The sequence below is a fragment of the Aphidius gifuensis genome, linkage group LG4 (assembly GCF_014905175.1).
Source record: "Aphidius gifuensis isolate YNYX2018 linkage group LG4, ASM1490517v1, whole genome shotgun sequence".
Classification (NCBI taxonomy): domain Eukaryota; kingdom Metazoa; phylum Arthropoda; class Insecta; order Hymenoptera; family Braconidae; genus Aphidius; species Aphidius gifuensis.
In genome coordinates this window covers 17,898,682-17,910,909 of record NC_057791.1, presented here as the reverse complement: position 1 = coordinate 17,910,909, position 12,228 = coordinate 17,898,682, and the positions used below count along the sequence as shown (strand labels likewise).

The 12,228-nt window shown below is 27.2% G+C and overlaps 1 protein-coding gene across 3 annotated transcripts in view; it reads right to left on the bottom strand.

Annotated features, from left to right (window-relative positions):
• The window catches only part of LOC122855384 (kinesin-like protein CG14535), a 164,593-nt gene that overhangs the window by 113,921 nt on the left and 38,444 nt on the right, over window positions 1–12,228 (bottom strand). For all 3 annotated transcript variants that reach the window (XM_044156692.1, XM_044156691.1, XM_044156693.1), the window contains one exon: window positions 8,978–9,116. In XM_044156692.1, the coding sequence (XP_044012627.1) occupies window positions 8,978–9,116 (139 nt within the window). The remainder of the gene's footprint in view (window positions 1–8,977; window positions 9,117–12,228) is intronic.

Sequence of the window (12,228 nt, the reverse complement as noted above, 5' to 3'; positions counted from 1 at the left end):
ATTTCAACTGAGTCAAATTATAATAATAAATTTTCAATATAAAAAATTATTTTTTATATTTAAATAAATATAAGTTTAGTTTGTTCAATGGATTTACAAGGTAATTGAATATTTAATCACTCGGAAAATTGAAAAACATCTTTGGTAATTTTCCAAACAACGTGAAAAAATAAAATTCAATATATTTATTATTTACAAATGAGTAATATTGAAAAGTAAATAAAAAAAAATATATACATATAACACAAAATTTGTATGTTTTTAAAATCAATTTGGGTATTAAAAAAGAAAGCCAAGGGACATTTGCAAAATATTTGACGATGTGTTTGGGATTGACAAGTGCCTTGAGGGGACCTAGCAAATGGAACAAATAAAATGTAAAAAAAATAAAATAAATAAATAAACAGTCCAAGCATCAGGGTTCTTAGGAGTACCTTTTAAAACCCTTTGTTATCGTTGGCAGGTTTTCGATGGACACTTTTATCTCTTGTATATATTTAGCTTAGTGATCTAGGTAAACTCAATACTGCTTCAATTCTCAACAAGGCCACACACACACATGGACAGTAGAAAAAAAAAAAAAAAAGTATAATGATTTTACTGAGAAATTTCTTAGATTATTATTTAAGAAGAGAATTGTGGTATTGAAAATTTAACACGTACATATAAACATAAGGAACATTGAATGTGATAACAAGTACTTGAGAAAATTGAGGAATATGTACTTAAGGCCAAATGCCTGTGAAGGGCTTGAGAGAAACATGATGGTCGTCGTCAAGACTAACATTGCTTAAACAGATGTTGGAAGCTATAATAAAGTACCATTTGTAAATCCTTAGCATAAACTATATTGCACTAAATTTTGATGAAAAATTTTTATAATTTTTGTTGTTTTTGGTTAAATTTTGAGTAAAAATTAAATGAGAATTTAATAAATATAATGAGCAACTTGGCTTTTCAGTTAGATTTTGATGAAATTCATTGAGAATATATATAAATTTATGTCCATGTTTGTTGAATAACTTGTTGAAAATTTCTATATATTTTCTTGTTTAATTCTACAAGAGATAAAAATATAAAGTAAGTAAAAAAAATAACTCGTGCAAACAATCTAACAAGCAAAAGTCTTTTTTATTACGACAAAAGTGTCAAAGTTGCTCAATGCTCGTTAAGAGATTTTACTGGATGAAAAGAAATAATAATAAAACATAAGAAAAATCTTGATGTTAGTGTGCGGTGTCCATACAATACAACGAGAGCAACAGAGATGATGTTCGTTAAGAAAAGTCACCGAGACACCTGGTGCACGATTATATTCAGAATCTTGCAGCACACATGGGATTCATTCAAAGAAGGGTGTTGACAACGTTGACAAAGTAAAATATTGTTGTCATTTATTCACTCTTGTCATATATTTAAGCTTTCATCTCAATCAAATTTTGATCGAAAAATTGAAGGAAAAAAATAATAAAAAAAATTGTCAGTTTTAAAATTGCCAAGTTTTATCTTTTGGTGTATATGATTTATTGAAATGGCAATGAGTGTCATAAGGTGAAATAAAAGAAAAAACTTGCAGGACATATATGAACGTCCCATCAGAGAGATGAAGAAGCTTTCCCATTTACCGATCATTTTTTTATTTTTTCAAAGCAAAGAGCAAAGTTTTTTCCTTGGTATATGGTTCTTAAGTGGACTCTTGTAGCGAACACCGGTGAAAGTCTCAAAAGAAATAATAAAAAAAGTAAGTAAATATATATTGCAAAGAAACCGAGTGAACAAGAACGATCGTGTAATGGGGACCACTCTTGTGGCTACTTCAATGTACCATACTTATTGTCTAATGTAAGTACGACCAACTTTTCTTAGATATTTTTTATTTTTTATTTTTACGATAAAGTTGCTGGAATAACAATGATTATTCAATTACAATTTACAAAGGAATAAAATTACCAACAACATATGTTGAATTTCAACCGACACGATTGTCAAATCAACAACAAAATCTTCAAGTAAAAATACACAGTACATTCACCAAGTAATACCAAAAAAAATAATGAAAATTTTTAGTTATTATTACAAATAAAGAAAAATTAAAAATATAAAAAAAAAATACATACGGAACACTTGAATTTAATATCCAACAAGAGAATTCAAAAGAAAATTATAATGTAAAATTTTTTTATTCCTTTGTTTTGAAAATATTGTGGTTTGATGATGAATAAATGAGGGGGTGGTTTTGAATTTGAAGACACACAATATGTTGGTGTTAGATTTATATTTTTTTTTTATTTTTTATTTATTCACAGTGTGAACGTACGAAATTGTCCTTCGCATAGATGCTGGTTGATGTGTTGCAATCTGAATAGTACATTTACGCATTTGCACGCACAAAAGTTTCCCCCCTAGATATATCAAGTGCGAATATAGGCGCCTGCGCTAGCTCTTTAATCTTGACGGATCAAAATGAATGAAAATAGAGAAAGAAAAATAGCAAAAAGTAAGAGAGAAAGAGAGAGAGACCTCGAGGACACAATTGCTTCGTGTATTCGAGTGGAAGCCTAACAGCATTTCAAAGGCATCAATGCCGCAAAGAAAATTGCAGAGTAATTAAAAAAAAAAAATTTACTTTTAACAAAGATAAGACTGATGATAGTAGATGGAAATATATATTTTATATATTTTATTTATAAATATTTCGAAGATTGACGCTTTTAATATTATTTCACAACGAGTTGATAATGACTTTTGATGGCTATACGATGAGTAATGGGTTTTATTTCCAAAAGATATACAGTAGAAGGAGTGTAAAAAAAAAAAATATTAAAAAACTAAATGAAATAAAAGAACATGCGACAGTAAAAGATTAAATAAACCAGGAAAAGTAGTTGGTCGTTGTGTGTGTGTGAATGAAATATTGAAAAATATAAGTTGCTCGTTTGATATAATCTGTCATCAAATGGAATATATTAAAATTCATCAGTTAAAAGTATTAACAAAAGAAAAAATGAATGAATCTATTATTCACTAAGAACATTTTCTTTGATAAATCATGCAAGCCATTGTGACTGTATATAAATTCAAAATTTAATTGTATTTTAACGAGTTAGTTTCTGCCTTTTCATCTTTGTTCATTTTACATCCCTGTATATTTTTTAATTTTTTCTTATATATAACTAATTGGAAAATATTTCATCAACAAATTTTTTAAATTAAATTTAACAAGTGTAAAAATATTCATTAAATTTTGGATATTATCATACAAACGAAATGTCTTATTGTCTTTACAATTTCGATGCAGTTTATGATGATGACAATGCCATGTTTGAATAATTATCGATGATATGCAACATGACTCTTGAGAAGCTTCAACAACATGATCCAATAAACTTGCGACAATAATTTAATCAATTGCTTAACTTTTGTAATTTATTATCATGTTCAAAATAATAACTAATCATTACGTCTGCTAGCAATTTTCAATCATGATGGTCAGTCAATACCAGGCCAAAGGGACCGAGAAAAAAATCTTGAACAATAAAAAGGCGTTACCCAAGTTGCACCCCTATTCGAGAAATGTTACAAACAACATCTCTATACTTTAAATTAATTCTGCAAGAAAAAATCTCATGAGATTTTGCTGTTGAAATTTTTTTATTTATTTTTTTCATCGTTAATTCATGGACGAAGAGAGAAAAATAAAAAAAAATTGAATGAACGCAAAAAGTAGGTACTTCTCGTTATTTTTGTTAATGACTCCAGGCAACACACACGCCAATGCGCTCCAATGAAGTTTCATCGTATTTTCTTAATTTTTTTTTTTACTCATATATTCCAAGAAAATTTCTTGTTACTCTTCATTTTTTAATTTAATTATTTTTTTTTTTTCAATTATTATTTATACTGTATCATTATTATTTAAAATAAAAATAAGAAAAATATATGATTCACATGTTTTTCTTTTTTTTTTCTAGTATAATTTTATGATCATTCAAAATTATAAAAGTTGAAATTATTAAATTCAATTTGATGTGCCGCGATTAAGAGCTTCCAGAAAAATAACGACGATAAATTTGATTAATTCGTAGTTAGATATAAAATATATTTTAACTTTTGACAAAAACAGAGGATAAAAAAAAAAAAAGGGATAAAGATTAAGCAATTTTGGGTTGCACAAACCGGAGACAAGATAGAATATAGAAGCGACCAGGCGGAAATGAAATGGCGCCTTCGATTCAAACGAAGAATAGTTCCCTGCGGCGGAAGTGAGCCAAATGCCGTCTAATGGACCAAGTGACAAACCCCGTAACACTTTCAACGAGCCACGACCTCACTCCTATCTATCCATACATAAATACTCCCTTCAAAAAAAAAAACCACCATAGAAAACTGTCATTCCTTGTATATATCTCTGAAATTCAAGTGAACATTTCTCTCCCTAACTTTTATATACGCATATACACATCATGACTGTCCTCACTTCCGTGACTGTGATTTAATTCCAAAGACTCATCTTCTCGATTGGGAACGCACTAACTTTCAATCAGCCATCACCCTGATGCTTGTACACTCAATACTTGATCACGCTTAAGGGTGATATAATGTAGAGGAATTTTCATACCATCCTTCTTTTGCGTTAAAGTATTTTCGATTGATATTGCATTTTTTTTTTTTTTTATCTTTATTTAGCTTTACGAGTCTCCCTCCCTTGCAAGGTATACAGTAAGAAAAGGTATATGAGAAAATGTTTGAGAATAATTATTTCATAATAAATTCAACAATTAAAAATACAAAAAAAATAAAAAAAGTTTTCAAATAAAATCTCAAGTTTAAAAATAAGAATTTAATTAATTCTAAAAAGGCATATAATTTTTATTAACAACTTTGTTTTGCAAATATTATGCAACAGTAAAAAAAAAAAAGAACTTTAAGGTAAAATATTTTTATAACAAGAATTTAGTGAGTTAAAAAAATTTATAAAATATATATAATTTGTATGTAAAAATAGGGTAAATATTTGTGTAATTATATATAATTTAAATATAAATTATAAATGTGTTTTTTTTTTGTGGGATATTCAATTTAGACTATCGATTCTCGTCATGGTAAGTAGAGTAGTAGAGAAAGATAAAAATAGAGAAGGGATGCAAAATTATTCATATACCCTGGTAGGTTGACTGGGGGTCCACCAATAGCCTTTGGCAATAGGGAAGTCATGCTTGACTCCCAAATAAAATACATCAACATCACCATTGTAAACTTCAACTTTAAAAAAAAAAGTTTTTTCCATGATTTTTTTATATGGAACCAAGTGTAATAGTGTGAATTTATCACAAATAAATTTGTCTGAAACAGCAGTAATTCAAAGTTTTGTCTTGACACTCTGCACTTTGGTCAAACAGAGAAAAGAGAGAAAGAAAAAAAAAAAAAAAAAAGTACTGGTTTGTCAGGCACGAATTACCAGCCTCTAACCCACTTGTTCTTTTTTTTTTTTTACTTTGTCTCTCTATCTGTCTGATGAGAAATAAAGTGACCGTAAATCCTTTACTCTTTGTCGATAGCCACACTCGTCTCTTTTTCACTCTCTATTATCTAACCCTCACAAATTTTTTTTCTACTTTTTATTCAGTGTTGTTTTCTTTTTTTCATTATTATTTTTTTTTTGTTTTCAATTCGTTGATAGACACGGTCTCTTGATTGAAAAGATCAATAAAATAAATCGAGACAAGAAAAACGAAAATAAAAAAAAGAGCATAATACAAGGCATGCAAGAAAATAAAAAGCATTGGTGAATTAGATCTTTGTATAATATGTGAGTGTATGGGTTTTCGAGCAGAGCTTTCTTCATTTCCAGTGGAGTGAAGTGCAATCAATCAGTCTTTTGTCGCCAACGTTGGCGGTATTTTCTTCTTCAACTCCATGGGAGGGAAAAATTTATATACAATATGTACAACATTGCCTGCTATAATAATTGCACGAGCGCGTGCCGAAAAAAAAAAAATAAAAAACAAAATAACATTCAGTTATTTTCTTACAAAGTCACGTCATATAAATTTTTTATTACTTTTTTTTTTTTCTATATACATAATGTTGAAAACATCAGTGGTATATAAATTCATTTTCAATTTTTTTTTCGTTTTGTTTTTGTATATTTTATATTGCTAGATATTCATGTATATTTGAAACAGTATTTTTATTTTCATCACCTGTCTCATTTGACACACAATCATTCGTCCACTGTGTTTGCGAATCTCCTATTTTTTATTTTCCTTTTTTATTCAAGCGAATTTGAATGAAAAATAATACTATTCAATAACGTATTTTTTTCAATATTCGTTATTCTCTACGAGCTTTTGTTAAACCTGTCAAATTAACTCTCAATTCTTTTGTTTTATTTATTATCTATACATAAAAATTTTATGTATCTATTTTTCAAAAATTGTCAATATATTTTTTTTTGAATTAGTATAACAATAGTAATAAATAACGTATTTTTTAAAAACATAAAAAATTGGTAATTTAAAGCAATTCGTTATGTAAAGTAAAAACGTCACGTCCAACACATTTACGTATTTTCTTTTTTTTTTTATACAACATAAAGTAGCACTTTGCCAAGTGATCCGTAACTTATTGGGGTGAGAATATAGGTATATTATTTGGGAGGTCGTAAGGGTGTCAAAGTGAGGTTACCAAATGCCTTTACAATTGACTGAGATTTCTTGAATTCTTTTTTTCATTTTTCTTCCCTTTTTCATGGCTTAATTATCTTTATATATTCATATTTTTTATTCAACTAAATCACATAAGAGTTTCATTGATCGAATTGAAAATATATTTACTACTTCCGAGATTAAATATTTAGTGGCAAATTTGTAACTTCTCAAGCATGACTTTATTGCGAACAATGCATATAGAAAATTAAAAAATAATAAAAAATATTGAAAATCATATTTCAATAAAATCGAAGGCTATATATAGACTTTTCACCGTATTATGACTATATATATGCAAAACAATATTATCTGTATATAAAAATAAAAATAAAAATAAAAAACAACCGGAAGGAAATACTCGCAGCTCAATAAACGTTTCAGGTTCATAGGATATGAGATTCAGTGTTTTTCGATACAACGAATTATTATATGGATTAAAAAATATGAAAAAAAATTTTGTTTTGTTTTATATTAAATAAATTTATGATTATTTTCATATAAATCCCTCGTCAGCAGATTATGTCCCAGACGATATTGTGGCCACACCTGTTATCCAGTTCTACTTTCACACAGGTATAACACAACAAGAGATGAATTTTTTTTCAGGGGCTCTAAAGAGTAAAGAGATCAGTGGCTATGTGATAAAAAGTAAAATAAAACTTGGCTAATATATTTTAATTTAAATAAATATAAATTTTTGTTTTTTAATTAAAAAATTTACTTGAATTTCAATTATTCATTTTGTTTTTTGGGTTTCAATTATTATATTTATTAGACCGGATAAGCAAAGTTAATAATAATGGAAAAAAAAATCGGTCAATTTAGAATAAAACTGACATTTTATTGAAGCAAAATCTCGTGCATATCGCGTATACAATTTGAAAATAAAAATAATAAAATACATAGTGATCCAAGCGGGTAAATAAAAAGTAAAAAATAAAAAAAAATCCAATGTAGCTTAAGCCAAGATAAGAGTATTAAAAAGAGGGTGGTTAAGAAAAACTAACAGGATGACAACGAAAACGCGTTTGAATTAAAAAATTTATTATTCCTTTTATTTTTTAAGGTCAAATAAAAATAAATAAAAAAATTTATGTTCCCTCATAACCTAAACATTATTTAATTTAAAAACTTGCAAATGAATTTTTTATATAATATATATACTTAGGTATATAACCTGAGTCTCGGGTCAAAATATAAAATGTACAATTATTGTCAAAAGAATTTGCTCTTTTACAAGTCAAAAAATTAATGGCTTACATGGTATAATATAATTAAAATATTCATTTAATATTTTTTAATATATTTTTTTGTTAATTATTTAACTAGATATATTTTTTTTTTATTTAAAAAAAAAATTCAATTAAAAAGTGTATATAGAGCGTGAGTGTCTTTGGGATTTTGAGACGATACACTTTTCAGTCTCTTGGGTTTTATGTATTTTCAGAAAAACATTATGACATTTTAGATAAAATAGATGTATGTGCCAAGCCGATTTGGTGTTGACTTCATAGTTGACTGTCTGTTGAGACAGGATAACACGAATTTCCTTTTTTTTTTGTTTACTATATTTATTTATTTTTCAATTTTTTTTTTCTTATTATTCTTGACGAAAAAAAAAATAAATATATAAGCAAGAAAAAAATGAATCTAAACTCCTTTTTCGTAGACACTGCTCTAGCTGACTGAGGGATTAAGGGTGTGGGGTATAAATCATGGCAATTTTCTTTGTCAGTTTTTTTTTTTTTTTTTTTTAAGAAAGCTTTGGGATATGATGGCTGTTGCCATATCAAACTTTTTTTTTCTCCTACAATGTTGCTTGTATTTATAAGATAAAAGAAATGAAATTTAGTATAAGAATTGTAAAAAGAAAAAAAATTTTTTAAAAAAAAGCGAAGGGAGGATAAATAAAATTAAAGATAAATAACAAAGAACGGAATAACAAAACAATGCTGATAATAAGTTACTGACGAAGATAATCATGAGTCGACTTGCGACGTTTTAACAAAGCCATATCAAAATGGCTTTTGTATTTCCGTACAGACTTAATTATTTTGAAGCTACTTTTTATGCCCTTCACTAATGAGCTAACCAAAAGCACGATTATTAAGCTTCTTCTGATTTTTTTTAAATCTTTGTTTTAGTTCATTTAACTATTCAATTTATCATTTATATAATAAAATTTTTAAATGAAAAATTTAAAAAACAAATATTTAAAAAAACGTATTATGTATATTTATAAATGTATTTTAAATTAAATTACTTACCATTGATATCAGCCGAGGATTAATCCATGCTTGCTGCATATTATCATCAAGATATCTTTTGGCAATTCTTGCAATATTTTCTTGTGGCTCTATTTTTTGTGGTTGAATTGTCATTGGAATTTCATTGTTGGCATTGTTCCTGAAAATATAAAAAATAAAATTATAATAACAATTTTTCTACCTCATAAATTATTAATATAAAAATGAAAAATAATATTAACTTGATTTTATTAAAAAAGTTTTAACTGAAAACTAATATTTAAAGTTCAACGATGCTTATGATTGTTTCGTAATTAATTATAATGTGATAAAGTATATAACCGAGGTCGAAAAATATAATGTCGATACACGACGTCAGTTTGACGTCATCATATTGACGTCTAATAAACTCAATTTTTTACTTGAATGTATGAATAATATAAAGTTATTTAAAGAGACCAATATTGATGCAGTTAATTGATTTTTAAAATTTTTTAAAAATTTTCTAATAATGATAAATTATTGAGGAATTCATCGAACATCATATTGATGTATATGACTAAGATTAGAACCATGTTTGGTTAATGCAATGGTTTATTAGTACTATTGCATTTAACTCAGCATCACGAATATCTCCTGCGGGACTATTATTATCCAAGAGCTGGAAAATTAACGATCGTTCATGTTTGTCACCCCTTCCAATAGTGCGTCAAACTGATTCCATTGTTGGACCACAACATGACCAAATTACATATACATATATTTTGTATAACTAACTGTATTAGCCGTTGAATAACATAACCAATATCATACAACAATACTCAGAGGTTCATATAATCAATATTTCAAAATAAATTGAAAAAAAATATAATCTGCATATATATACATAATATTATTCGTTAAATTTAATAATAATGTTGCCGCGATAGACGATAATCACGATACGATACGATACGATAATCACGATAGACGATACGATAATCCAAATTTTTATCGTGACGATATGGCGAGACGATACGAGAATTTCCTCACGATAATTACGATAATAGCGTCAAAAATTTGAAATGAGCTATCCTCGTAATTTTTTTTTTATTAAATTGTGTAGGACCTAGACAAACTTAGAAAAAAAAATGAGAATTTTTGAAACCGTCAAAAGAGGGTAGGGAGTGGATTTTAGCTGTTTTTCATTTTTCCGACTATGATGGAAATGAGCTATCCTCGTAATTTTTTTTTTATTAAATTGTGTAGAACCCCAGCAAGTCTAAAAAAAAAAAATGGGAATTTTTGAAACCGTCAAAAGAGGGTAGGGAGTGGATTTTGAGGCTTTTTAATTTTTTTGTCAATGATTTTAAGTGTTTTTAATTTGTTTGTCTATGGCAGAGTTGAGCTATCCTCGTTATTTTTTTTTTATTAAATTGTGTAGAACCCCAGCAAACTTAGAAAAAAAAATGGGAATTTTTGAAACCGTCAAAAGAGGGTAGGGAGTGGATTTTCAGGCTCTTTAATTTTTTTGTCAATGATTTTAAGTGTTTTAATTTTTTTGTCTATGGAAGAGTTGAGCTATCCTCGTTATTTTTTTTTTATTAAATTGTGTAGAACCCCAGCAAGTCTAGAAAAAAAAATGGGAATTTTTGAAACCGTCAAAAGAGGGTAGGGAGTGGATTTTAAGGCTTTTTAATTTTTTTGTCAATGATTTTAAGTGTTTTTAATTTTTTTGTCTATGGCAGAGTTGAGCTATCCTTGAAATTTTTTCTTTAATTGATTGTCTATGACCTAGACAAACTTAGAAAAAAAAATGAGAATTTTTGAAACCGTCAAAAGAGGGTAGGGAGTGGATTTTAGCTGTTTTTCATTTTTCCGACTATGATGGAAATGAGCTATCCTCGTAATTTTTTTTTTATTAAATTGTGTAGGACCCCAGCAAGTCTAGAAAAAAAAATGGGAATTTTTGAAACCGTCAAAAGAGGGTAGGGAGTGGATTTTAAGGCTTTTTAATTTTTTTGTCAATGATTTTAAGTGTTTTTAATTTTTTTGTCTATGGCAGAGTTGAGCTATCCTCGTTATTTTTTTTTTATTAAATTGTGTAGGACCTCAGCAAGTCTAGAAGAAAAAAACTTTAAATGAATATTGTTTTTTTTATCACTTTGTAGTACTTTTTAATACGGATTACTTGAGCGCTCATAGATCAATTACCACCTACGATTTTAAGAGATATTCAACTTTCCATTTTCATTTTCATTTTTATTCAACGAGATATTCTCGTAATAATTACAAAAATATCGTCATATTCACGACAATTTCGCAATAGTAACAAGATTATCGCGGAGAATCTCGTCGATATTATCGGCGATAATGACGACGATAATTTTGACGATAGTCATGACATCGACGATACGATACGATGATGCATTCGACGATACGATAATATCGTAAAAAATTTCACGATACGATACGATAATGACTGTATTATTTGTTTTTATATCGTTAAAAATTACTGTATATTTATAATTAAATCTACAATATAATTTCAAAATAAAATTATTATATGCAGCGCATTATTTGAATAGATTTAATACGATGTTTATTATTGTAAAATGAAATATGATATATATATATTTTCTACTAGCAATGTAAAGTATGAAAGAAAAATTTTTAAAAAAAATATATAAAGTTGTCTATATATAAACATCATACATAGTTTTGTTTTGATTCCGAGTTTTAAATTTCTTCAGTATTTTGCTATATGTAATTTTAAAAGCAATTTTCTTATATACAATAAAATAAAAGATAAAAAAGTTCAAATGTGTATAATGTATATACAAACATATCGTGCATTTCTTTTTCCAATTTTTTATGAAAAAAAAAAAATTTTTTCCCTCATCCAAAAGAAGGAATGCACGCGCAAGAATGTATGCCAACAAGATCGCAATGAATAAAGAATATAAAAAAAAAAATTACTCTCAAGAAAAGTAGCAAAAGTAATGTGAGCACAAGCCCCCTACGCCTTTTCGATTTATTCATGTTTCTCCTTGAAAATAATAACATTAAAAATAATATAAATAAACACATGTGTATTGTGGGTAATTCAGTGAGTTTATCGATGCAACTGGAAGACATGAACAAGTATATTTATATATACTTAATAAATGTATAAATGCACGAGTTGTATAATTTTTCATATGGACCAACTATATAAAATACAATTATTTACAAAAAAAATAAAGTAATGTAATACATTGGTCGATCGAAAGAATAAAAAAATCTAAAAAATA